At 39.3% G+C, this 26,122-nt stretch overlaps 1 protein-coding gene across 2 annotated transcripts in view; it reads right to left on the bottom strand.

The window, feature by feature from the left end:
* Nucleotides 1-26,122, bottom strand: part of CDKAL1 (CDK5 regulatory subunit associated protein 1 like 1) — a 671,286-nt gene that overhangs the window by 543,483 nt on the left and 101,681 nt on the right. For both annotated transcript variants that reach the window (XM_044917193.1, XM_021696901.1), the window contains one exon: nt 18,968-19,052. In XM_044917193.1, the coding sequence (XP_044773128.1) occupies nt 18,968-19,052 (85 nt within the window). The remainder of the gene's footprint in view (nt 1-18,967; nt 19,053-26,122) is intronic.

Genomic DNA, 26,122 nt, shown 5'->3' with positions numbered 1-26,122 from the left:
ACAATAAAAATTAAGCTAAAATATAAAATAAACATAAAGTAACAACAGCCTTTGTAGACACAAACAATAACCAATCTGAGGACAAAAAACAGAATCTTCATCAGAGGTACAGAAAGCATTTAAGATAGCAAACAAAAACCATAAAATTCTTAGGGATAAACTGAACAAGCTACATCCCAAATCTGTATTGGGAAAAAGGCTAAAACACTCCTGAAAGTAAGAGAAGTAGACCTGAATAAACGTACCATCTCCTATTCTTGGATAAAATGAATCAACATCATAAAAATGTCGGTTCTCCCCAAGTTAATTTATGATTAATTTTTATTTACCAGGAAAAGTACCAACTACTTTTATCATGGAGTTAGAAAGGTGATAAAGTTCATTTGAAGAAACTGACATGCAAGAATAGTGAGAAAAAAAATGAAAAATGAAAAACCACGAGGAGAGATTAACTCTACCAGATAACAACTCAAAAATAAAACTTCCATGAACACAGAGTGGACGGAATATAAACAAACAAATAGACCCGTGAAATAAAGCAAGAAGCTCAAATTAGATATAGGTAAATCTGGAAATGTATGCTAAAGATGACATCTCGAAACACTGGAGCAAAGATAAAATGTTTAATAAAGAGCACTGGGACAATTAAGGAGCTATTCGGACAGGATGAAAGTAGATCCATACCTCAACAGCATCCATAAACATACACTCCAAATGGATCAGGGATGCAAATGCAAAAGAATGAACTCAAACAAGTACTAGAAGAAACCATGAGTGAGCTTCTCTTTACTTTCAGTGTACAAAAAGGCTATGGCTTAACTAGGACTCAATATCCAGGAGAAATTGGAGAAAAACATTTTATAAATTTAATGGAAGTATTTTATCTATCACTAAAACACCATAAGCACAGTCAAAAGGCAACTGAAAAACTGGGAGAACGTGTATGTTGTAACATATATTACAGACAAATTATCTGTAATACATAAAAACTTACAAAAATTGAGACAACTGATAAGAAATAAGAAAAAGACATGAAAAATTAACAAAGATATAAAAATGGCCAAACATAAAAAGAATCAGAGAAGGAGAGAACTGAAAGTGATAACCCTGGGACACCATACTCCCCTACTGAATGGTGGAATTGTAAAGCATGACAACGACACTGTTTGAGGGGCTGTGGAAATGTCCAATTTTCATACAATGCCCATTAAGAATGCAAATCAGCACAACCCTTTTGAAGAGTATTTTGGTAATATCTCTACATGCACTTACACCTAGCAATCTCCACTCTAGAAATGTATCCTAAAGACACACCTCCAACAATATAAAAATCTATGTGCCAAAGTTTACTTACTGCAGCACTATTTGGAACTACAAAACAATGGAAACAACCTAAATGTCCACACACCGAAAACAGTAGAATAAACCCTGATACGTCCACAGTGGAGTAAGGTACAGCCATACAAAAGAATGAGGATGATCTCTTATCACCTGATACAAAGTTCATAGGCTATATTACAGAATAAAAGAATATCTAAAATACGCTATCAGTTAAGTAAAAAACAAAGGGAAATTTTTAAAAATTACATGGATTCTGCATCCAGAATTCGGTACAACTTATTCTGTGGGATTATGACCCACAGAACAAATAACCATGAGTCCATACTGATATAAATAACTGAATAAGTAGGGAGAAAAAAACAGTTCTTCACAGTAAAATTCCAATTAATAAATATAAAAGGCATGATAGAAATAGGAAAATCACAACTTGACTTGTGCTTGTATGTGGAAAAAAGGAAGAATAAGCCAAAAGCTACTGGGAGATGAGGATGAAAAGAACAGGGTAATGGGGAGGGCGGGAACAGTGACAGGGCAATGACCCTTCCCTTGGTAAACTACTTATTAGCATAGTTCTGACACTGAAAATCATGCTAATGTTTCAAATACTAAACAAACAAAAATACAAAAAAAAAAAAAAATTAAAACCAGACAGGAAGTGGGCAGAATCCATAATGGAATACAAGTGGCTTCAAATTAACTTAATTGAATCACAAATTAATAACATAACCACATTCAATCTAACTTGGGAAAGCAACATTTTGGCTACATATTGTAAGATGAAAGACAAAAATGACTTAAACATTATATTCTAGTTAGTAAAACGTCTTTTTTTTTTTTTTAAAGATTTTATTTATTTATTTGAGAGAGAGACTGAGAGAGAGCGAGCATGAGAGGGGGTAGGGTCGGGAGGGTCAGAGGGAGAAGCAGACTCGCTGCCGAGCAGGGAGCCCGATGAGGGACTCGATCCCGGGACTCCAGGATCATGACCTGAGCCGAAGGCAGTCGCTTAACCAACTGAGCCACCCAGGCGCCCAGTAAAATGTCTTTTTCACAGGAGAATGGGTTAGTAATTCCGAAACTACTCTATATGCTTAAAAGGATTAAACAAGTAACGTGTACACGGTGGGAAATGAGAGGTGTGTTTCTCGCAGCTACAGAATGGAGTTATATATAAGAAAGGAGGGAAGGCTAGAAATAAATTCCATGCAGTTGACATAGAATCAGAGAGAGTAGTATGACCTTGTGCTTTTCAGTACATACACCATACACTGATAAACACAGATGTTTGTATACATATATACATTTCCTAATTCTATCCACTAACATTGACTAGAAGCAGTGACATCCCACTAGCAAAGAGCATACAAGTGCTCAGATTAGGTGTCTTTATACCAGTCACCAATCAAAGGAACCAGGCTCTGTGGAGAAATGGCTCCATTCAGGACTGAAGCAAGGTGAGGACAAAATGAGCCTGGACTATCTCATGTGCCAGAAAGGAGTCAACCTAAAGGAGTTTCCACTGGTCAACTCCAGAACAATTTGAGGAATAAAATAATGATAGTAAGGGATTATTATGCTCCACAGAATAAATAAATAACCTTGACTCTACAATGAAATAAATAAACAGGAGTCCACTCTCTTCCTTACAGCAAGATTCCAATTAATTAATGTAGACAGCATGATGGAAATAGAAAAATCACCACTTGATAAACACTACAGTATTATTGTTGCAGGCAAAAAAAATCAATGGCTAAATTTTATGGTGAAAGCATGATGAGACACAAGAGTATTTGTATAATCCCAAAGTATCACCAAATACTTATTAATTCCAAAGGGGAAGATAATAACTTTACAGTGAAGAAAGGCAAAAGCCACCAACTTAATGAAATAAATTTAACAACTAGTTACTATATGTTAAAGTTAACTATAAAGAAATATTACAACACCCAGAATCTCCTTGGTATGACTGACGTACTGAGGACACATATCTATCATTTCTGTAGGTTTGATAAAATGCACAGCTGAAGCTAATCATGAGAAAATGCCAGAAAAGCTCCAATTAGGCAACATTTTACAACATAACTAACCAGTAGTTTCCAAAAGTGTCAATGTCATAAAAGACAAAGACAGACTGAGAAACTGTCCCACACTGAAAGAGACTGGCATGACAACTAAATGCATTGGGAGATCCAAAATGGGACCCTGAACTAGGAAAAAAGACAATGTGTGAGTAAGATCTGTATAATAGTTCACTGTACCAGATCAATATTCGTTTCCTGCTAAGTATGATATCATTTCAAGATGCAAGTTAAAAAAATTTTAAGGCTCTATAAAGTCCCAGTCAAAACAGGCCCATTGGCTATCTATAATAGCCAATTATTAGAAAAAAACCTGGGCGCCTGGGTGGCTCAGTTGGTTAAGCGACTGCCTTCAGCTCAGGTCATGATCCTGGAGTCCCGGGATCGAGTCCCGCATCGGGCTCCCTGCTCGGCAGGGAGTCTGCTTCTCCCTCTGACCCTCCTCCCTCTCATGCTCTCTGTATCTCATTCTCTCTGTCTCAAATAAAATAAATAAAAAAAAAAAAAAAAGAAAAAAACCTAAATGTCCATCAGAAGGTAAGTGGTTAAATAAAATATGTACATAAGATAGAACACTATTTCTATGAATCCATAAATAAGGAAGGGCACAAAGAAGTATTCTATAAATCCATAAGTGAAAGGATAAGGAAGCTTCATCTCTAGCTGTACAGTTGAAGGAAGAGAGGGAGGAACAGAGAGAGAGAAGAGAGCATGGAAGAGAAGCGGAGAGTGGAGTAAGAGCTCTTATCCATTTTTATGGATAAGAGTAATATGCAACAATAATGCAATAGGTGATTATATCCCTATCCTTGAAGACAAGTCTCTTCCTATCTGTAGGGGAGAGGGTCATAAAACACAGAATTGCTAATTCAAGGGGCATATATATTTTTTATTTTTATACCTATCAAAAAATTACTTTCCCAGAAGATGGCAGTAATTCAGATATATGTGAATGTACCAGCAATGAATCAGAGTAAACATTTCCCCACAATCTTAGGAGTACAGGATCTCCCGGGGGGGGGGAAAAAGAATCCAACATACTCAGCAAAATACAGTATCTCATTTTAATTTGTATTTCTCTGACCACCAGTAAGGATGAAACTCCTTCATGTTTACTTGCATTTCCTCCTCTATAAATTGCTTATTCATACCATTTGGAAATTGTCCAATTAAGCTGTTTCATTCAAGGAGCCCTCTGACATTATTCATTCATTCATATATACATATACACACACATATATGATTTTTAGATATGATTTTTTATGTTCATATAAATATAAATCATACATACATATAAATTCTATATATTTAAAAATCTGTGTTTTTTTTAAAATATTGATTTGGGTGCTTCAGGCCACACAGAAATTTAAACCATTACGTCATTAAATCGATCGAATCTTTCTGATTATGATACTGGAGACTGCAACTGCCATTTAGTGGACGGAAGTGAGAGGTGCTAGATTTCTTCTAATGCATAGGTCTGTCCTGTACAAAGAATTCCATATGTCCTGTATGAGTTTTGAATGTCCCAGTGAACATTCATGTAGGTAAAAAACATATTTACAATATCTAGAATCTAACTCTGTTTCACATATAAACACAATGCATTTTTAAAACAGTTTCAGGAACCCAACTTTTATGAAAATGGAGGGGAGGAAAAAAAAAATCACACTTCGTTGCACTGAGAACTTTCCCAAAGAATTGTCATCTGCTTGAGAGAAAGGTGCATCCCTAGGGCAAGGGCATTCTTGGTATTTAAGCTAATAAGGCCACATACACGAGACTGCCTTCACTCTTCTCACATTCCGTGTGCTTCTATATACACACATTCCTTCATTTCCTACCGTATCTATGCCTGAACATTTACATCTTGAAACATATACTACCTTACCAAGTTTTGGGTTTTCCCCTAACATTAATTCTATTCAGAGCAGTGTTATTTGCTATTATGTGTACAGGTAGATTATATTATTTATGAATAATAAAGGGTACAATGCAATGCACTTGTTACACAAAAGCATCACTGAGCCTACTGGGATCAGAACTACTGCCCTCGGATTACAGGAGAGGAAAGATTTCCCTAATTCCAGGTCTTTGACCTTCCTCTCCTCCACTAAGAATACAGATAAGGCTCCTCCTCTCATCCCCCTGAACAGTGACCTTCTTCCCAAGAGTCTCAGGCACGTCAGTGTTCTCCTCACACATCCAGTTCTAAGGCTCAACCACTTACCTGAAGTTACTTGGGCAGTAGGACAATGAGGGCATCAGAAATATAAACTCAAAGTGCCATGTGCCCAGGATTTGCTCAATGAATACCCATCATTTCTATTTTAATTTTTTTAATTACCATTTTAAAATTTACTTGATCAAGTATACCAAAATCTTTGCTATTTATTAAAATGGTAAAACATCAAAACAGTAAATTAATCTATGCTTCAACCACAGATGACCAAAAAAACTATAAAATATGTTGACATTTTCTCATTCAAAGAAAAGTAAGTCTTTCTCTTCAGTAACTATCATAAAATATTGACATGTGTTTAAGGAAAGCATCAAATTAAACTTTTTAGTTTTGCCATCAACTTTTATTATCTGACCTCTTATAACAGAAAAGAAATTTATGAGCTAGAAAACACGTCACTGCCTGGCACAAAGGATGAGCTGTTGATTCTAAAACATACTGTAAAAGAGATCCTTGACATACACATTAATTTGTACTTTTCCCAGAACAGTTTCTATCATGTGATTCTGTCAGTTTCTTTCTCGATGCATCTACTCTGAGAAAAGCAGACAAGCGTGCACACACACAGACATTCAACAAAAGAAAAAAAAATACTAAAGAATGGGTCATTAGAACATAAATTTGTCTGGGTAGTTCCTTACAGTGGTTCAACAGTGTATCTCTGCAAGAACACAAAAGACACTGTTGCTGAATGCTCAGGGTGCATTCCAGGATGAGAATTTGATATCCTTAACTTTCCTGTAATAATATCCAATGGCACAAACCTACAGAAAATCTACAGCAAGTTTTATAGGACTCTTCCCATTTGGTTAGATTTTCTTTTTTTTTTAAAGATTTTATTTATTTATCCGAGAGAGAGAGATCACGAGCAGGGGGGAGGGGCAGAGGGAGAAGCAGGCTCCCCACTGTCCAGGAAGCCCAATGTGGGGCTCCATCCCAGAACCCCAGGATCATGACCTGAGCCGAAGGCAGACACTTCACCGACTGAGCCCCCCAGGCGCCCTCCACTGTTTAGATTTTCGATGGTTATTTCTAATTCTCCATTTCTTTCACATTAGATGTACAACACTAAATCTCCATTTTAGTGAAAAACAGCATTGTTCTCAGCTGAAACAAACTTTTTAGAATTATGTAAAATAGTGTTTTCTAACATTTAATTATAGAACAAATTTAAGTCTCAACCTTTCTTCCAACTGGTCATTGAATTCGATGATACTCCATTTTAAACTCTACTTTTGTTCTCTATCTAAATTCTTTTAAAATTTCTAGTTTCTAAACCAGGTTTATAATTATTGTATCACAAAAGTGAATCTCAGAAACAACGAGATACTTTCCTTAAAGATTCCATTTCAAATATGCTAACTGCAGGCCTTAGGAGCAGAAAGTAATTGAAAATCCCAATTACTCCTTATCATCATCCTCCTCATCATCATCATCATTAATAACTGTGTGCAATACCTAAGCCATGAACTCTTCCTGCATATTTTTTTATTTCTTCATCAGAGCCAGGTCAGGGTAACCTAAAAGAGAAAAAGTCCTCAAGTGGCACCTATGTTGTTTCTTAAATGTTCTTAATAAAGAAAACAGGAGAAGGAGGGTCATTTGTCTAAAAGTATATTGAGAAACTAATCCAATACATGGATCCTGACAAATAAGAAACAAAATCTACATTTTGCTCCAAAGATTACAATCTATAGCAAAGACATCAAGTTAGCCCCCAGAAAAAGTTCTCTCTTACCAACAGAACACCAATTCTGTCAGAAGCAACAATGTGACCGGTCCAAAACAAAAACGTATTTCCTAGCTTCCCTCAGACAGTAGTCATATGTTATGTTTCCAGTCACTGGGATATACACACACAGTTTTGAGTGGGACTTCCTGTAAAGCTCCTTTAAAGGAGGGACAAAGTCAAGGGGTACCGTCCCATTGGGTACTTCCTCCTTTTTAGAAAATACATATAATGGCTGGAGAGCAACATTCACTTTACACTGTAACATAAAGATCAATAAAACTGCAAAGACCTAGTATGCACATCCTCGAATTGGTAAACCAAAGCCGGCAACTTCCTAACTATGGACTTCGCGTCATACGAGAAAAATAAACGCCCCATCTTATTTAAGCCTCTACTTTTTGAGTTTTCTAGGGCATGCAGCCTAACTTAATTTCTAAATGATGCAATCTAATAGAAAACTGGGATACAGAAGAAGTTCTATGAAAAGCTACAGAGGAAGACACTTGTTCTGGCAGAGGCAGGGTATGGTGGGGGTCAGAAGGATAAACTAATAGAGAAAGCAAACATATGACTTGGTTCATTCATTTGTTCAACCATCACGGTGAAGTGCTGTTACCAGGTGCTAGTTCCTGAGGGGCAGCCACTTTGAAATGGGGTACAGACACACGAAGAGATGGTTAAATACAGGGTTATTCATATGGGGCAGCCATCCACAGCCATGTTGGACTGTGTCTACAAGGACTGGCATCTTTTTCTAATATCCACAAAGGTGCTCTCCGGTCACCAAAGCCTGTATTCAAAGGTGCCTTAAGGACTGGCCTCAGCCCTTGAGCTATAAAAACAGTAACAAACATAAGGCACTTTGAATAGGATTTGCCTCCACAAATAAGGCTAATAGCCAAAAGCGCAGTCACATTTTACCTGTGGATTCTTGTTCTTCACAGCCACACCACCCAATTTTCCATGGTCACAGACAACCATGCCTTAATGTGGTCTAAAACTGAAGTAACCCTTTAAATTGGCCCAGTGCACCCGTCAGCAAGGAACAGAAACAGTTAACATGTAATATCTTGGAATCATGTTCTATAGGTTTAAAGGTCAGATGGTTTTTTATTTCATTTATTATCAGTTATTAAACAATACCACTGAGTGACTAAAAATTAAGAAAGAGTATGTTTCTTACACTTAGAGCATACAATAAGGGGAGGGGGAAAAAAAACACAAGAGTCTTTTTCTCTGTTGTATAAACACACACACACCAAGAATAAGTAGAATGTCTTTGAAACCAAAACAATAGGAAATCACTCTTGGCTGCGAGCACAGACTCCGATTATGTTGATTTCTTCTTTAATCCTGCTAAAGCAGGTTTCTGCATGCTTTCTGGGGCCTCCACCTACAGAGGTGTTAGGACAACGGCCAACACGTACATTTAATTACGTAAGTATTCAACGCTATCAGCCAGCTGTTGCCAGGACACAATACACTGACCTCTTTCACTTACTCTCTTGCTTAAAACGGCAAAAACAAAGCAACTGTTGATGTAACAGTCATCATGAGATATGCAAAATACTATTCACCAAAAAGATTTTAGATAACTACAAAACTCAGTTTTGCATTTTAAAATGACTTACTACATCTGAACTGCTTTTTCTGTTCCTGATTTGCAAAATAAGTTACTAATCCTTCAACTGTAAATTTAACCATTCCCTCATCTGGTTTTATTTAAGTCAACCAGAAGTTCACCCCCAAAATACACCTTCTCCTTTATTTCCAGTCAAGTTTCTACTGGGGTACACGACATAATAATCTCTCTGTACCCTCCTCATCTCTGTGTCTTTCCTCAGTTAGGGAACAAGCAGACTAAAGCCTGTAACAAGGAATGAGTCAAAATCTGCTCTACACTATACGACTCTCACCCTTCAACAGAGAGCTCGCATGTTCCTCCAACACCTTTATTAACCTCAGACAAGCTGATGCGGAAAAAAACAATACAAAGTCCCTGCAACAAGAGAAAACAGACTAAACACAACCATGATTTGAGACTTGAACAATACTAATTCCACATGGTATGATGATAAGACCTAACGTCTAAGCAACTTCTCCAGAGAGATGTGGTCTTCAACAGTATCACTGTCTGCAGAGATCTTACTGTTTGACTCCTTCACAACACCCTTTCTCAAGTTAACCTTACCAATGCTTCTGCTTTCTCCCCTGCAACAGCCATGTTGATTTTTTTTTTAATTTGATGGTTTAGCTGATGTTTTTTGCTCACTCAGTGAAACTGAGCAATTTGATACTCAAATGTAAAATAAATGCTATGATATTAACATAGCTATATAATTTATATACCTAACATAGAATAATACACTCACAATGACATGCTGATGCACAGACAGAATGATGCCAAACTCTCTTCCCCAAAAAGGAAGAATCAGTTCAACCTAACTGTACAAACATGTGTTGAGTAATTAAAATTGTGTGTCAAACTCAACCAAATCCCTACCAGGTTTTTATCTACACCTTTCTTTCCTCTCCTCTGACTCAAGATGAGATGCTTCAATTGAGCCAAGGGTCAAGGTCCTGAAGCTGGCCCAGCTTACTTAGTTTGCCAGGGAGAACAAGGTCTTGCCATTCACAGCTCAACGTCTGTCAGCTTGACCAAGTGACCACTCCAAGAAGCGACAAGAATTCCTACCCTACGATCCAGTAACTGCACAACTAGGTATTTACCCAAAGGATACAAAACTACTGATTCAAAGGGACACATGCATCCTGATGTTCATAGCAGCCTTATCAACAGTAGCCAAATTATGGAGAGAGCGCAGATGTCCACCAACTGGTGAATGGTTAAAGAAGATGTGGGGTGTGTGTGTGTGTGTGTGTACATATACATACAATGGAATATTACTCAGCCATCAAAAAGAATGAAATCTTGCCATTTGCAATGATATGGATGGAGCTAGAGTGCATTACACTAAGCAAAATAAGTCAGAGAAAGACAAATACCATATGATTTCACTCATTATGGAATTTGGGAGGGAGCGGAGAGAAAGGCAAACCATAAAACAGACTCTTAACTACAGAGAGCAAACTAAGGGTTGCTGGAAGGGAGGTGGGCAGGGGGATGGGTTAAATGAGTGATGGAGATTAAGGCACTTGTATGAGCATTGGGTGTTGTATGTAAGTAATGAATCACTAAATTCTACTCTTGAAACTAATATTACATAAAATGTTAAATAACTGGACTTTAAATAAAAATTTGAAGGAAAAAAAAAAAGATTTCTTACCCCTTTTACTACTTCCCTCTAGAAAGAAAATGCAGAGTAACAATGATAAACACAAGTTTCTTACCTCACTTAGGACAAAGGGCAGGTTTCCTCCTAGTTTATAAGTAAAACATAAAAAGAAAAGAGCATGATTTCTTAAAAAGAGGGAATGATATCTGAAAATTAGAATTTTGTCTCTCCTCTTTGCAAATATAAAGACTGTCTCCGACAAGGGATTCACAAGGGCCTTGGGGGACCATTCTTAGAAGAGTTGACAAGCAGTCTATTAATGTTTCTGTTTCCCAAGAAAAGGAAGATCATTACATAGTAGAGTCAGAGGGTCAAAAACTCCATAAAAAAAGAATTTTCCTGAGGTCAGTAAGCTGACCTCAAGACTCACAGTCTAGTAGAATGCCAAATATGTAAACAAACAATAAAATGTAATATTCAACAACAGATGTTTGTATGGGATCAAGAAGTAGCAGAGAATAGAGGGTGATTAACTCTGTGGACCTTGGGGGTAAAGGGTGGGAATTAGAAGGGAGATGACCTTACAGATGATATTACTTCTGTTATGAGTTCCAAAAGATGAACAGGTTGCCAGGCAGGACTACATGGGTGTGTGGGGGTGTGTGTGTGCACGTGCACACATGCATGCATTTGGGAGAAAGGGGAGCCTATTCCAGGGAAAAGGAAGACTATATGCAAACACAAAATTATATCATGTCGGGGAGAAAGAGAATTCTATGAAGGAGTGGCAGGAAAACAAGTTAGGGAGGCGAGAAAGAGATTTTGACAAAGACCTTGTTACACTAAGAAATTTTATCTTCCTCCGTGGCTGGGAAGGACCCAGCACAGGGTGTGAAGGAGGGCAGAGCACAGACTAGTCCAGAAACGCAGCTGAGAACAAGCCGAAGTTCTGCTGTGAAATGAAGAGCAAGAGATAATGTGAGTAACAACAGGAACGGAGAGAAAGGATTACAGTCAGAAGATGTGCGTCTAGTTCGTGGCAATCTGAGGAAACTTGAGAACACAGCGGTTCACTGCAAGCTCCAAGAGGAACATTTATTACCACGTAAGGACCACAACACTAGTAACATTGAGGGAAAGAAAAAAGAAGAGGGCTCAAAAGGAGGAAGGAAAAGATAATTTTTTTTATTTTATTTTATTTTTTTGTTTGTTTTGTTTTTTTGTTCTTTTAAGATTTTATTTATTTATTTGAGAGAGAATGGGAGAGAGAGAGCACAAGAGCGGGGAGGGTCAGAGAGAGAAGCAGACTCCCTGCCGAGCAGGGAGCCCGATGCAGGACTCGATCCCGGGACTCCAGGATCATGACCTGAGCCGAAGGCAGTCGCTTAACCAACTGAGCCACCCAGGCGCCCCTATTTTTTTTTTTTTTTAAGATTTTATTATTTATCCATCAGAGAGAGAATACAAGCAGAGGGAACGGCAGGCAGAGAGAGAAGCAGGCTCCCCGCCGAGCAAGGAGCCTGACGCAGGATTTGATCCCAGGACCCTGGGTCCATGACCTGAGCCAAAGGCAGACTCTTAACCAACTGAGCCACCCTGGCATCCCAGGAAAAGGTATTTCAGAAGTAAATGAGTCAAAGAAAATTCACAGACTATCTGGGAGAGGACAGTGCAAGCAAACAGCACAGGCAACAGGACGGGACACAGCAGCTGGGGAAGAGGTGAGGTATGTAGCGCGGGGATTCCGCACGCCTGCAGGTGTCCGTGAGTCATCTGAACAGAGAAGGCCAGGAAGCAGTGGGATGCACAGGTCTGGATCCTGGACAAGGAGAGAAGGGTCAGAAACAGAAATGTTCAAGTAATCAGCAGAAAGACAGTATCTAAACAAGTGAAGGAGATGGGGGAAAAAATGGTAGGAGGAAATGTAAACTCATGTTCAGCACAGCACTGTTCAGAGACCCACACCTGGTCTATGACACATACGCAGTCAAACGGTCCAAAACTCTGAACTAACATTGCGTATGGAGGGAAACTTTCTGGTGAGCAGGAAAAACTGAAGCCACGAGGCTGTGAGTGATAACATCACACAGACACTCAGGGGGCTGCCACAAACAGTTTAAGCAAGGACCTAAAATGGACAATGAACCAAAGCCATCTCATACAACTAGAAAAACCAAAATTAAAACATCTAAGTTAAAAACAAAAATCCACAATGTACAGTATTAAAAACTAAGTTTAACAGAACAACTTGTGTTATCTGACCTGTGTTTTACAAAAGACCAAAACTAAAGCCTACTGTTACTTTTCTCTTTCCGTGCCAATTACTTTTATTAGAAAAAGAAAAAGATAACCTATTGCTAGTGAATCTAGGTTAACAATAGAATCGGTCAAGTTTTTTATTTCCTTATAAACTGGATAATTACTAACTGAAAGGCCAAGCACGTCTCTGTTCTTCATAAGTTGGCTTTTTTGAAAACATTTCACAAAATCAAGTTGAAACAATACTATCACAATGAAGAACTGCACATTAAATCTACATAAAGCAAAAAAATAATTTCATAATAAGAATGACCGTCCAACAACTTCTATGTTCTGTCAACAAAACATTATATAAGGAGCTCTCCTATAGACAAAATATGTTATACAAAGCAAATACTCTCTGTCTCAACACAAACTTTTCTGCTTTGTTCACTCCTCCTTTTATTCTAATTGTTCTTTCAAGTAATTTCACTCAGATGTCTAAACCATCCCTTCAACAATACCATTTATTTCTATAGCAAAGGTGGTTCAAAGAACTAGTGATCCTCGTCTATCCACTATCAGTATGGCTAAACCACACTGCCCGTCTGGGTTAGTAAAACACAAGGTCAAAGAGAGGTTGACAGTCCATGATCAAAGCAAGCTGGCTATTCTTTCTGTCATTTATATGGAACACACAAGATGTGTTTATTTTCACCAGCCTCTGAATGACCTCCTTTAGGTGGCAGAGAAAAGATCCCACATTTCTATAAAGCATTAACCAAAGGAGTTTTCTTATTTGATACTCTCATTAAGAGCAAATTTTATTTTTTTTGAAACTTTTGATCTTTTTCATTTATTCAAGAGCCCCTCAAGTTAAAGGCCATATTGTCTAAATCAAATTGGTGTAATGAATAAAACAAGGACAGGGCAACTAGCAAAGGCTCAAGAAGAAAGAGTATACATCCAACAGGCTGCCATCACAAAATATGGGGCTTATTAGCGACTTTTTTCAAAATTAGTGAAGGCAACAGCATTTAAGATTTCAAAGTGCAAAAGGCAGCCCCTCCCCCCAAAAAATCACTCAACTCCATTTTTGCTACTAAAACTCCTACTCTTTTATCAATCTGAATACTAAATACTAGTAACACAAACACTAAAAACCCTCATAATCAGATCAACTAGAAGAGAGCAGTAGAGCCTACAGATTAATACAGACAGCCATTTTCCTATCGGGTACATTACTTTGCCTAGATTAGGGAATTATTTAAAGCCGAACATTTTATCAGCAGCACTAGTTTATAAAATGAAGATTTCCAAATAACTTTAAACCAATATTCTCTCTGACCGACATTAAATAACACTCACCACAATATTGTATACATTGTAAAGTTTGACCACCACCACTGGTGGGGGGCGGATCAGTCTATGGCTATCTTGTCAGGATTATACAATGCATGGATCTTAATCAATGAGATCAATGATTCATGAATCTTAATATCAATGATATTAATCACATAAAAGACAGTCAATCCCTTAGAGTTGTCTTTCTTCATTCCTGTTAAAATGAGATCCTGACCGCCTGGTGGCTCGAGACAGAGAAAAATGAGGCGATAAGTAATTAAAGACAAACAATTATTAAATACCAGAAATACACCGGAAGAGACACAAAAGCAGAAGATCAGAAATGATGACACTCAGGAATGAGCGGCAAAGTGAAGCCATCATTATTTGTGCGAGATCTAGACTCATCTCTGTGAATCTCTGAATTTGAGCATGAGGGATTAAGTGAAGCAGAGCAAGGAGAAGGGAAACACTCCATCAGCCTCTCCTTGAATTTCAGTGTTGTCTCACTCTCGTTAAAAAGAAATACGTGAGAGAGGAGGCTAAAGGGAAATGATGTAGCATGACGTAAGGCACACTAGAGTTTGCGAAGTATCCATCTTCATCTTTTTCTTTGTTAGGGGATGGTGATGACAAGGGAGAAGGCATCGAAATGAAACGAAATGCTTGACAAGGGAAGGTATTCTATCACGGAATGTCCCTAAATGTACACACGTCACTGGAATTTGACATTTTCTCAGTGTTAACTGTTATCGTGTCTTTTGCCGGATTATATTTACTGTGGAAACAAATCAAATGCTATCATAGGTGTCCTGTTAACAAGAACTAGTTGTGATTACCAAAAGCCTTCAAAACCATAAAAAGAAAAGAAAACCATTTAATCACCTGTGTACTGTTCTTACACTTCCTTTCAATCACGCAGAAGAGTGCATTAAGGGAACCTATGCTTGCAAGCACCAGCTCTGCAGTGCTCAAATGACAGTTTTCTTATGGGATGGCTTAATTTAATCACTCAAACACCGCATCATTACTGAGAACCACACTCACTACACAGTTCATGCAGTTAACAAAACCCACTGACACAAGTTACCTTTGCAGTTTTAAATAAACTTTTAGAAACAGTCTAGCAGCACAGCCATCAGTTACATTACAAAATTGAGAATCACAGAAATTAATTCTCTGGATTCTGTACTCAGGGGGTATCAGCAGCACGAAAATATCTTTACATCTTATTTACCTTTCCCCGAGGGAAAGAGTAGATAACCTGGGGACATGACAGACTTCTCATAAAATGAAAAGCATTCTTTGGAAATGAGCAGCATCTGGTAATCATCATTTTCGGCTCGCTGTAACAACTCCTCCTCGTCGTCCTCCTCCTCCTCGTCCTCGTCCTCTTCCTCCTGACCACGACTCCACTCCCCTGTGCCCACCCCACATCACCTCCACCCCTTCTGCTTCCCACCACAGGGCCAGTAAGAACTCTTCTCTGTTCCTTCTGTAGTTTCTGACTTGAGGATGCCATCACATTCAACTATCACTTCTATGCAAAAAATATGAACTCCCTATCTCTTAGTCCTGATTTCTGATAACTGCTTACCTGACGGCTTTACCTGGGAAGCACAGGAATAAAAGGGTTAAACACAGCGACTCTGGTCTGACGGCCTAGGTTAAAGTCCCCACTCCACCATTTATGAACTGAACAGCCTTAGAGAACTTCCTCTGGAAAACAGACGCTTCATCTGTATAAGCAGAATAAAACCGTAACCTACAACTCAGTGACAGACTGCAAGAATTAAGCTGGGTGATATACCCAATTGAAGTAAAGCATTTCGGACAGTGCCCAGCACACAGAAGGCGCTTGATAAGGATCAAATAGGATCATCACTTTATCAGAGTATTTAGCTGTGACTTCAATAACGGCCTGTTCAAAACCAAAACACGTCTTCCCTCCGAGTGAACTCCCTGTTGGGCATTCCCCACTGCATTCAAGCCAGGGGTCTCAGAGTCATACTCAACAATGTTGAAAGTATAAAGAATTCTTCCTCCTTAAGTCGACTCCTTCCTTCCAAATCCAAGCGCCTCCACATGAATGAGGCCAACAACTCCTCAGCTACTACGACTCTTGCCTGACATGGGTCCTGAGCTATACTCTTCCTTGCGCCCGGCCATCCTTCACACTGCTGCGGGAATTAATCCTGAGAGACCAAGGGAGCAAACACAGCTAGAAAATGAGTATTTCTTTTAAATTACCTTGTATAGTAGTATAACAATAAAAAAAAAAAAGTACTGCACAGGTAAAAGGAGAAAGGACAGATTTAAAAATAACAATAATAATAAATGGTACTGGAATAATGCAGCTGTCCCTGCATTATTAGGAGAAAAGATCTGAAACATGTACAGATGCTGTACGAAGAAATTATACATTCATGGAGGGTCAAAGAAGACCTAAATACCTTATTCATGAACTGGAAGACTCAAAATGTAGAAAGATGCCAATTCTCCCCTCAAAGTCATCAAGATATTTGCTCTAATCACAACCAGAATCACAACGGTATTCTCCTTGTTGAACTCGGAGCCTGATATTAAATTTATATGGAAGGACAAAGGACCAAGAAAAGCCAAGACACTCTTGATATTAACAAATATTTTGACTTAATATGTATCTATATAATTCACTGACTGTGTAGAATCATGCCAGAATAAAGAAAGAGGTCAATGGAACCACAGAAAGAGCCCAGGGACAGACCCAAACATCCACGGACACTCAGCATGACAGAGTGGGTAATATACAGACAAAAGGAAAAAGAATGGATTTTTAAGAAACAAGAAATGATACTGAAAAAATTCAGTGATTACATGGAAATAGAATAAAATTGGACCTCCTTCCAGATACCACATCACAAAAATTAACTCCAGACGGATTATAAACATAAATATAAGAAGTAAAAACCATGAGACACTTAGAAGACAATACTGGAGAATATCTTAAATTCAAGATAAAAAAAGACATCTTAAATAGTAAGAGCACAGACCCAAAAGAAAAAAATAAATTTTAACCCAGAATTTCTCTTCATCATAAGATACCATTAAAGAAAGTGAAAAGATAAGCCACAACTGATGTTTGCAGCCTGTATAACATGGAAAGATTAGTAGACAGAATACATATAATATAATCCCACAAATAATAAAAAGACAACTCAACAGGAAAAAATATTTAAAAAGCTGTTTCACAAAAATGATAAATCCAAATGGCCAATAAACATATAAAAAGATGCTCAACATCATTAGGAATCATGGAAATGCAAATTAAAACCACAGTGAGATGTCATCTGTACCACAAGATTGGCAAAAATTTAAAAATCTGACTATATGAAGAATTGGAAAGAATGCAGAACAACTACACACATCCCTTACTGCTCAGAGTGAACACTGGTATGCCCCATTCAGGAAAAAGAGGTTGACATTACCAAAGTCTGAACACACACACACCTGTGATCCAATAATTCAACTCCTAGATACATATCCTAAAATAATTCTTGCACATGCACACCAGAAAACACATTCAAAATATTCACAGCAGCAGTGTTCATAAAAGCAAAACGCTGGGAAAACTCTTATCAGTAGTAAGATGAGTAAATGGTGACAAATTCATTCAGTGAAATGTAAGAATGGCCATTTATTTTATATCCATCAAAGGATAAATCTAAAATCCTAAGGAGGAAAAGAAGCAAACCTCAGAACACACAGAGCATGAAGTTCAATAAACAAAGTCCAAAACAGGGCAAAACTAAACCACACGTTGTTTAGAGATACTCTTCATAAATGATAAACTTACTAATAAAAGTTAGGGAACGACGCACGAAAATCAAGGTAAAAATGACTTCGCGGGGATATGATTTAAACAGGGATACATGGTGGTTTCTAAAGTCTTGGCAATGTTATATTTCTTAGGCTGGGTAGTAGATATACAGGCATTAAGTTTATTATTATTATGGAAACTGTGTAAGTTTCATAAACTTTTGATATATCTGGTTTGATGTATTTCATGATAAAAGCCATGGGCGCTGAGCTTGAGTGTGAAGCGAGGAGAGGTCCGGCTGGGAAGGCGAGAAGGAAAACAGGACAACAGCTAACTGGGGGCCCTAGAGCAGGTTTCAGTAACCAGGAGAAGGCATCCATGGGGTTAAGAGAGGTTGGAAACACAGGAAAATGAGGACATAATTTATAAAGCGAGGTTTCTGAGAAGGTGAGTGGGAGAAGATTTAGAGCACACGTGAAAAAGGACACTTCTTTCACTTGAACCTGAGGGAACACAGTAAGAAGCAAGGATTCATATGCATTTCTCCTACGTGAACTGTGATTCCCCTGGAGGCCGGGCATTATTAGCATCAAGCATACTGCTAATGGGAAGAAGAGAGAAAAGAGGGAAGGACTGTTTCAAATCAGTACAAAAAATGTGGACTGGATTCCCTGAAAAGAGGACGTGGTTGATACTCAACAAATATTCACATCACCTTTAATTAGCTAACCTCACAGATAATCAAATCACCTATCCAAAAAGTCCACAGTAAAGTTTCATTCTTTATCAGATAAAGTCAAAACAGTATAATCTTACAAGTCCAACTCCTACTCTTTTTGATACATACTAAATATTTATATTATTAGGGAATTTTTTAAAAGTGGATTTCCTGAACTTCTTAAGTTCACTTATAAAAAAAAGAAAGAAAGAAAAAAAGAAAAAGCAAATTCCACTTACTTAATTGAGTTTCTAAAGTGGTCTTCAGCTGGGTTTTTAACGGTACAACTATTCAGGAGCCATAAATCGGCGTCTGATGCATTTTCTATTAAAAAAACAAATATAAAAAAGAAATTTCAGTCTCACATTCAATCATTCCAAAGTACCCACGAGCCTAGTCTGACACAGACAGAAGCAGTGGGCAGTCAAGTAAACCCATACCTGCCTGACATGCGGTAACTGCTAAATAGCATATGGAAATATATGTGAGAAATAAATATAAAAATTTATAACCTGCACTGTATCTTTTCATTTAAAATATAAAGAAAATAAGCATTTTCTTCCTTTATTTTCAATACTTGAGAATATTTTAAAACTTCCAAAAATTAAAGTAGAACTGGCCTAATTTTCCTTCTGAATATGCAAATTCGTTGCCCCCTTTTGGACTGTGTCAACACGTTTCAGGCACAGATATTATCAGATACTGAATATTCTGCAGCTTAAGAAGTTATTAAAAATATAATTTGTCTTCCCTGAAAAAGTTAATGTTTTACCTCAAAGTGAGCCTTTCATTCCTCTCACCAATTTGATCAAATATTGTTCTGTATGTAGTGCCCCCCATCTGCAGGGACACATTCCAAGACCCCCAGGGGATGCCTGAAACCAGATAATCCTGAACCCGATAGATGCTATAGTTTTTCCTACACATACAGTATCTGTGATAAAGTTTCATTTATAAATTAGGCACAGTAAGAAAATAACAGTAACTGGGGCGCCTGGGTGGCTCAGTTGGTTAAGCGACTGCCTTCGGCTCAGGTCATGATCCTGGAGTCCCGGGATCGAGTCCCGCATCGGGCTCCCTGCTCGGCAGGGAGTCTGCTTCTCCCTCTGACCCTCCTCCCTCTCATGCTCTCTGTCTCTCATTCTCTCTCTCTCAAATAAATAAATAAAATCTTTAAAAAAAAAAAAGAAAAGAAAAGAAAAGAACAGTAACTAATAACAAAAGAGAACAATTATAACCACATACTGTAAAACAAACTCATGTGAACAGGTCTCTCTGTACTACACTCACCCCTCATCTTGGGATGATGTGAGATGATAAAGTGCCTACGTGAGGAGATGAGGTGAGGGGAACACACACGCACTGGGACGCAGTGGAGGCTACTGCATGACCTTCGAACAATACGTCCCCAGGAGGGTCATCTACTTCTGGGCTCTGGCTGACCGCGGGTAACTGAAACCGCAGATAAGGGAGAGGGACGACCATACTGTGATAAACTCACTGGGAATGCAACCAATAACCCAAACCCATCCAGTTTATGAAAGGAATTTGTCAGTGACTGAAGTGTTTACTGCTATTCCAACTACCTTGTCGCCCAACGGGACGTACTCATTAAACCAGGACTGCCACAATGAAAGAAAACCAAAACTGACAACTGCAGCACCTTCCATGTACACTAACGTAGTAACAGAGGCTAAGGTACACTGACATGAAGAACCAGGAGGACAAACAGATGTCTGTGTGCACATTCTCCACATGGGAAGGGAGCTTCAAGTGAGAGCATTACGCCAAACGGATGCGAGCCCATCAAAGCTTCCGGTAAACTGGCAAAAAACTTTTTTCCCCAAACATTTGATTATAAAAATGATGAAATATTTTTATAGAGACAAGAACAAGAACAAAAAATTCTTGAATCGATTAAAGGGAAAGTGCCTATTACTATTTATCCCTCCTAACCGGTCTCACTCCTTCCATTCCTATCCCCCACCCACACCCCATTGTCTATTTGCCCTCCCAAAAGCCAGAGTGATCTTTCACTTAAGAAATCTGGTTATGGGGGCACCTGGGTGGCTCAGTCGGTTGAGCGACTGCCTTCGGCTCAGGTCATGATCCCGGGATCCTGGGATCGAGCCCCGCATCGGGCTCCCGGCTCGGCGGGGAGCCTGCTTCTCCCTCTGACCTTCTCCCCTTTCATGCTGTTTCTCTCTTGCTTGCTCTCTAATAAATAAATAAATAAAATTAAAAAAAAAAAAGAAATCTGGTTATGTCACTTCCCTGCTCAAACTCAGAAATGATGGGTACTTACATACCTCCCTTAGTTCCCTCCCACTTATTCTCCACAATGCCACCTGAAGACATTCCTCTAGTATCAATCTTCTGATGATTTCCAGTGGTATTCGAGGCCTTTCCAGATCCAGCCACCTCCCCCACTTTAATATTAATTTCTCCCTACATTCATCTGTCCCTCCAGCCACACCAAACCACCTGGAATTCCTAAGGCCTACACTACTCTATCCGGCTAGCATATCTTTGTTTCCTATCCACCTGGCTCACTCCTACTCATCCTTCGGCTGCAGCCTGAGGTCTGTAGCTGCCTCCATGGCAGACTGGGCATCGACCATTCTAGCTCTTTACATTCTGTATTAAAATAACTCCTTTTTCCAACCTGTCTTTATTACTATTTAAGAGATACTGAAGACAACATTTTTATCTGCTGCCCTCTGAATGTCCAGGGCCTAACACATTGATGGGCACAGAATAAACATTCAAATACCCTGGCACACTAAACAAGGTAAACAAATACTTAGGGATGAGACTTTATCTTGCTCACAGTTATATGCCCAGCACTTACTACATATGGCACCTGGTACCTGATAGATATCCATTAAATATGTACTGAGTGAATGCTGAATTTTGAAAGACAAAGCTAAACTATGAGCAATGTATTGCACAGATAAGAAAAAGTCATGGATGTCTGATAAAAAAAATGATAAAAAAAATAAAGACTCGGCATTTACTTAAAATAAACAAATAGGGGGGCACCTGGGTGGCTCAGTCGTTAAGCATCTGCCTTCAGCTCAGGTCATGATCCCAGGGTCCTGGGATCGAGCCCCACATCGGGCTCCCTGCTCCGCGGGAAGCCTGCTTCTCCCTCTCCCACTCCCCCTGCTTGTGTTCCCTCTCTCGCTGTGTCTCTCTTCAAAATAAATAAAATCTTAAAATAGATAAGACAGACAGACAGATAGATAGATAGACAGATAGATAGATAGAAAGAAAGATAGATACATAGGAGTGCCTGGATAGCTCCGTCAGTTAAGTGGCCAACTCTTGGTTTCGGCTCAGTTCGTGATCTCAGGGTCATGAGATTGAGCCCCACGTCAGGCTCCATGCTCAGCATGGAATCTGCTTGAGATGCTCTCTCCCCTTCTGCCCCTCTCCCTGCACACACATGTATGCGCTCTCTCTCTCTCTAAAATAAATAAATTAGTTAAAAAATTAAAATTAAAAAAAAAATAAACCAACAAAACCTAAAGACAGAACGATCTGTGCCAGATGCCAGCTTTGTGTCCTGGCACATTCTTCTACTCAATCCAGCCACCGCTCAGGGTAAAGACAATGCTTACCATACATACTACAACAAAAGCCCTCTCAAGGAGAATTCCAGCAATAAATAAGGCAACTATTCTACTTTGTCTGAAATGCTGTCCATGTTGGAATGTACAGACTTTCAAAATAAAGTGAATACTATGCTTGGTGATCTAACCGCAATCAGCAGGAATCCAATGAATATACCAAGATGCCTATAAAATTACACAACTTTCTGACCACCCCTCAAAAGAGAAATGTCCCTTCCAATGAACACAAGAGTTTCTTATCCAATTATTTCCAAACTCAGTTTTGTGTTGGTACATCTTACTTGATATTGTCAAAACATACATAAATACTATTTATAAGCATAAATCAGTCAGTAAACCATCATCACACAATGAGGATTTACTATGCACCAGGCTCTCTATTCCAGGCACAGGGGATATGGCTGTGGGAAGAGTTTCTACCCTCAAGGTAGTTTAAGTCGTGAGGAGGAAGTCTGATAAAAACAAACCACAGAAAACAAGGTAATTTCAGATACTGGTCAATGCTACTAAGATGATAAGAGAGCATAATGGACAAAGAATAATTAGGTCAAAATAGGTCTCACTTAGAGGAGCTCAAATCTGAGTTGAGACTCCAGTAATAAAAGACCATGCAAAGACCAGAAGAAAGAGCACTTCAAGGAGAAAATCCCACAAGTATAAAGGCCATGAAATAAGAGCGAGCTTGTCATGTTCTAGGACCAGAGAGACTGGACACAGGGAAAGTGGGGATAGAAAGGTCGGAGAGGCAAGCAGCAACCAGAGTATTTGGCAAGTTAAGAACTTCACACTGTACTGTAAAAATTACAGGAAGTCACCACTGGGTTTCACACAGCTAATTTCTACTTCGGAAAGCCCATTCTAGAAGTGCCATGAAGACTACAGATGGGGAAAAAGTAAAGACAGGAAAACCAGTTGGAAGCTGATGAGTTGGTCTAAGTAGGAATGCCAATGTGGAAATAGCTCTCAAAAATTTAAATGTGCATCAGAATTTCTCTAACACCTGCTTGTACCACACACATGCATATTTAGAGACACACATATACAGAGACCAATGATCAATTTTTAAAATCTCAGACACCCAGAAAGAGCATGGTGAGCTGCACTGGGGTCACAGCAATGGCAAAAGCAAGAAGGCAAATGGGGGGGGGCGCCTGGGTGGCTCAGTCGGTTGAGCGACGGCCTTCGGCTCAGGTCATGATCCCGGAGTCCCGGGATCGAGTCCCGCATCAGGCTCCCTGCTCAGCAGGGGGTCTGCTTCTCCCTCTCATCCTCCCCCCTCTCATGTGCTCTCTCTCTCTCTCATTCTGTCAAATAATAAATAAAATCTTTATAAAAAAATAATAAATAAATAAAGTTTCATTGGGCGCCTGGGTGGCTCAGTCGGTTGAGCGACGGCCTTCGGCTCAGGTCATGATCCCGGAGTCCCGGGATCGAGTCCCGCATCGGGCTCCCTGCTCGGCAGGGAGTCTGCTTCTCCCTCTGACCCTCCCCCCTCTCATGTGCTCTCTCTCTCTCTCATTCTCTCTCAAATAAATAAATAAATAACATATTAAAAAAAAAAAGAAGGCAAATGTGGGCCTATTTTGGAGGCAGAATCAAGAGAATTCACTGATAGATTAGATAGGAACGGTGCAAGAAGGAATCAAGTGGGAAGCACACGGAAGGAATCTGGGCCTGAGCCTCAGTTTGTTTATGGTGCTGTTTACTGAAATGAGGAAGGTTTGGAAAGAAACAGATTTGGGGACAAGAGAATCAACAGGGCTTTTGGGGGGCCCATGCTTTGTCTGAGATCCCTATTAAATATCCAACTAGAAATACTGATTGGCTACTGGTATAAAATAAACCGAAGCTCAGGGGATTCTTTCAGGCTGGATATACAAATGGGAGGATCAAAACCCTACAGAAGATATCTGAATACATGGAAATGGATGAGCTCACCCAACAAGGGATTACAGGAGAAAAAAAATTGGACAGAGAAAGCAGTAGAAGACACTGGGACATTCAAAGATCTAGAAGAGAAGGTAAGATGGGAAAAGAGCAGCACATAAAGAGGATAAAAAAATTAGAAAACATGGTGTTACAGAAATCCAGAGAGGGGCGCCTGGGTGGCTCAGTCCGTTAAGCGACTGCCTTCGGCTCAGGTCATGATCCTGGAGTCCCGGGATCGAGTCCCGCATCAGGCTCCCTGCTCGGCAGGGAGTCTGCTTCTCCCTCTGACCCTCCTCCCTCTCGTGCTCTCTGTCTCTCATTCTCTCTGTATCAAATAAATAAATAAAATCTTAAAAAAAAAAAAAAAAGAAATCCAGAGAAAAAAGTATTTGGAAAAGGAATAAAAATTAAGTTACATGCTAAAAGTTCAAGAATTATCTGCATCTGCAATGTCCACAATAGCCAAACTGTGGAAAGAGCCAAGATGTCCATCGACAGATGAATGGATAAAGAATATGTGGTATATATATACAATGGAATATTATGCAGCCATCAAAAGGAATGAGATCTTGCCATTTGCAACGACATGGATGGAACTGGAGGGTATTATGTTGAGTGAAATAAGTCAATCAGAGAAAGACATGTATCATATGATCTCCCTGATATGAGGAATTCTTAATCTCAGGAAACAAACTGAGGGTTGCTGGAGTGGGGGTTGGGGTGGGAGGGATGGGGTGACTGGGTGATAGACACTGGGGAGGGTATGTGCTCTGGTAAGCGCTGTGAATTGTACAAGACTGTTGAGTCTCAGATCTGTACCTCTGAAACAAATAATGCAATATATGTTAAGAAAAAAAAAAGAAGAAGAAGGTAGCGGGAGGGGAAGAATGAAGCGGGGGAAATCGGAGGGGGAGACGAACCATGAGAGACGATGGACTCTGAAAAACAAACTGAGGGTTCTAGAGGGGAGGGGGGTGGGAGGATGGGTTAGCCTGGTGGTGGGTATTGAGGAGGGCACATTCTGCATGGAGCACTGGGTGTTATGCACAAACAATGAATCATGGAACACTTCATCTAAAAATAATGATATAATGGATGGGGATTAACATAAGAATAAAAAAAAAAGAAAAAAAAAAAAGAATTATCTGCATCTCTGTGCCAACCCACAATCACTCACAGGCCTTGTTTTACTAAGTAACACAGAAAGCAAACACTACAAAAGGGGAGAGAGGAGGAACCGTATATGGCTATTTGCCAATAAAGAATGCAAACTCTTTATTGTTTTGCCCCCTTACAAACACATTTTCTTGGTTTTAAGATGCCAACACCTATCAGAAACACTATCGACTTAGTAACAGCTCTTCAAGATGGGGTAGAAAACTGCATCACGTTCTTATTAATTTTAAGGTACATCCCAACCTCAAATATTAACATTAACAAGGTAGGAGTGAATGGCATCTGAAACAGGAATAAGCTAGTTTAGCGTGTCTAGCATCTAGAACAATCAAGAAATGCCACAAGACCTGCCTTTCCAGGACCCCATCACCCAAAATTGAATAAATGTTCAAGCATACTACCACTGGTGGATGACCTGGCCATCAGATTAAATATCTGCAAAGAGAAAGTTAACACCTTATGGTCTTGCTTTAATCAGAGCACTCACGTCAGGTTCTCCTGACGCTGGAAGAGAAGCAGTCAGAGAAGAGCAGTTAAGAAAGAAGCACAAGGCAGAGGGGCTACAATGAACCAAGCAAGGGAGAGGCAGTCAGAAGATGCCCGGCTTGGAGGCCTGAAGAGGATCCCAGAAAGATTTCTACCTTTCTTGGGTGC

Source organism: Neomonachus schauinslandi, chromosome 8 (assembly GCF_002201575.2).
Source record: "Neomonachus schauinslandi chromosome 8, ASM220157v2, whole genome shotgun sequence".
NCBI classification, from domain to species: Eukaryota; Metazoa; Chordata; class Mammalia; order Carnivora; family Phocidae; genus Neomonachus; species Neomonachus schauinslandi.
The sequence above is the reverse complement of the archived record's forward strand: the minus strand, read 5'-3'. Positions and strand labels throughout refer to the sequence as shown.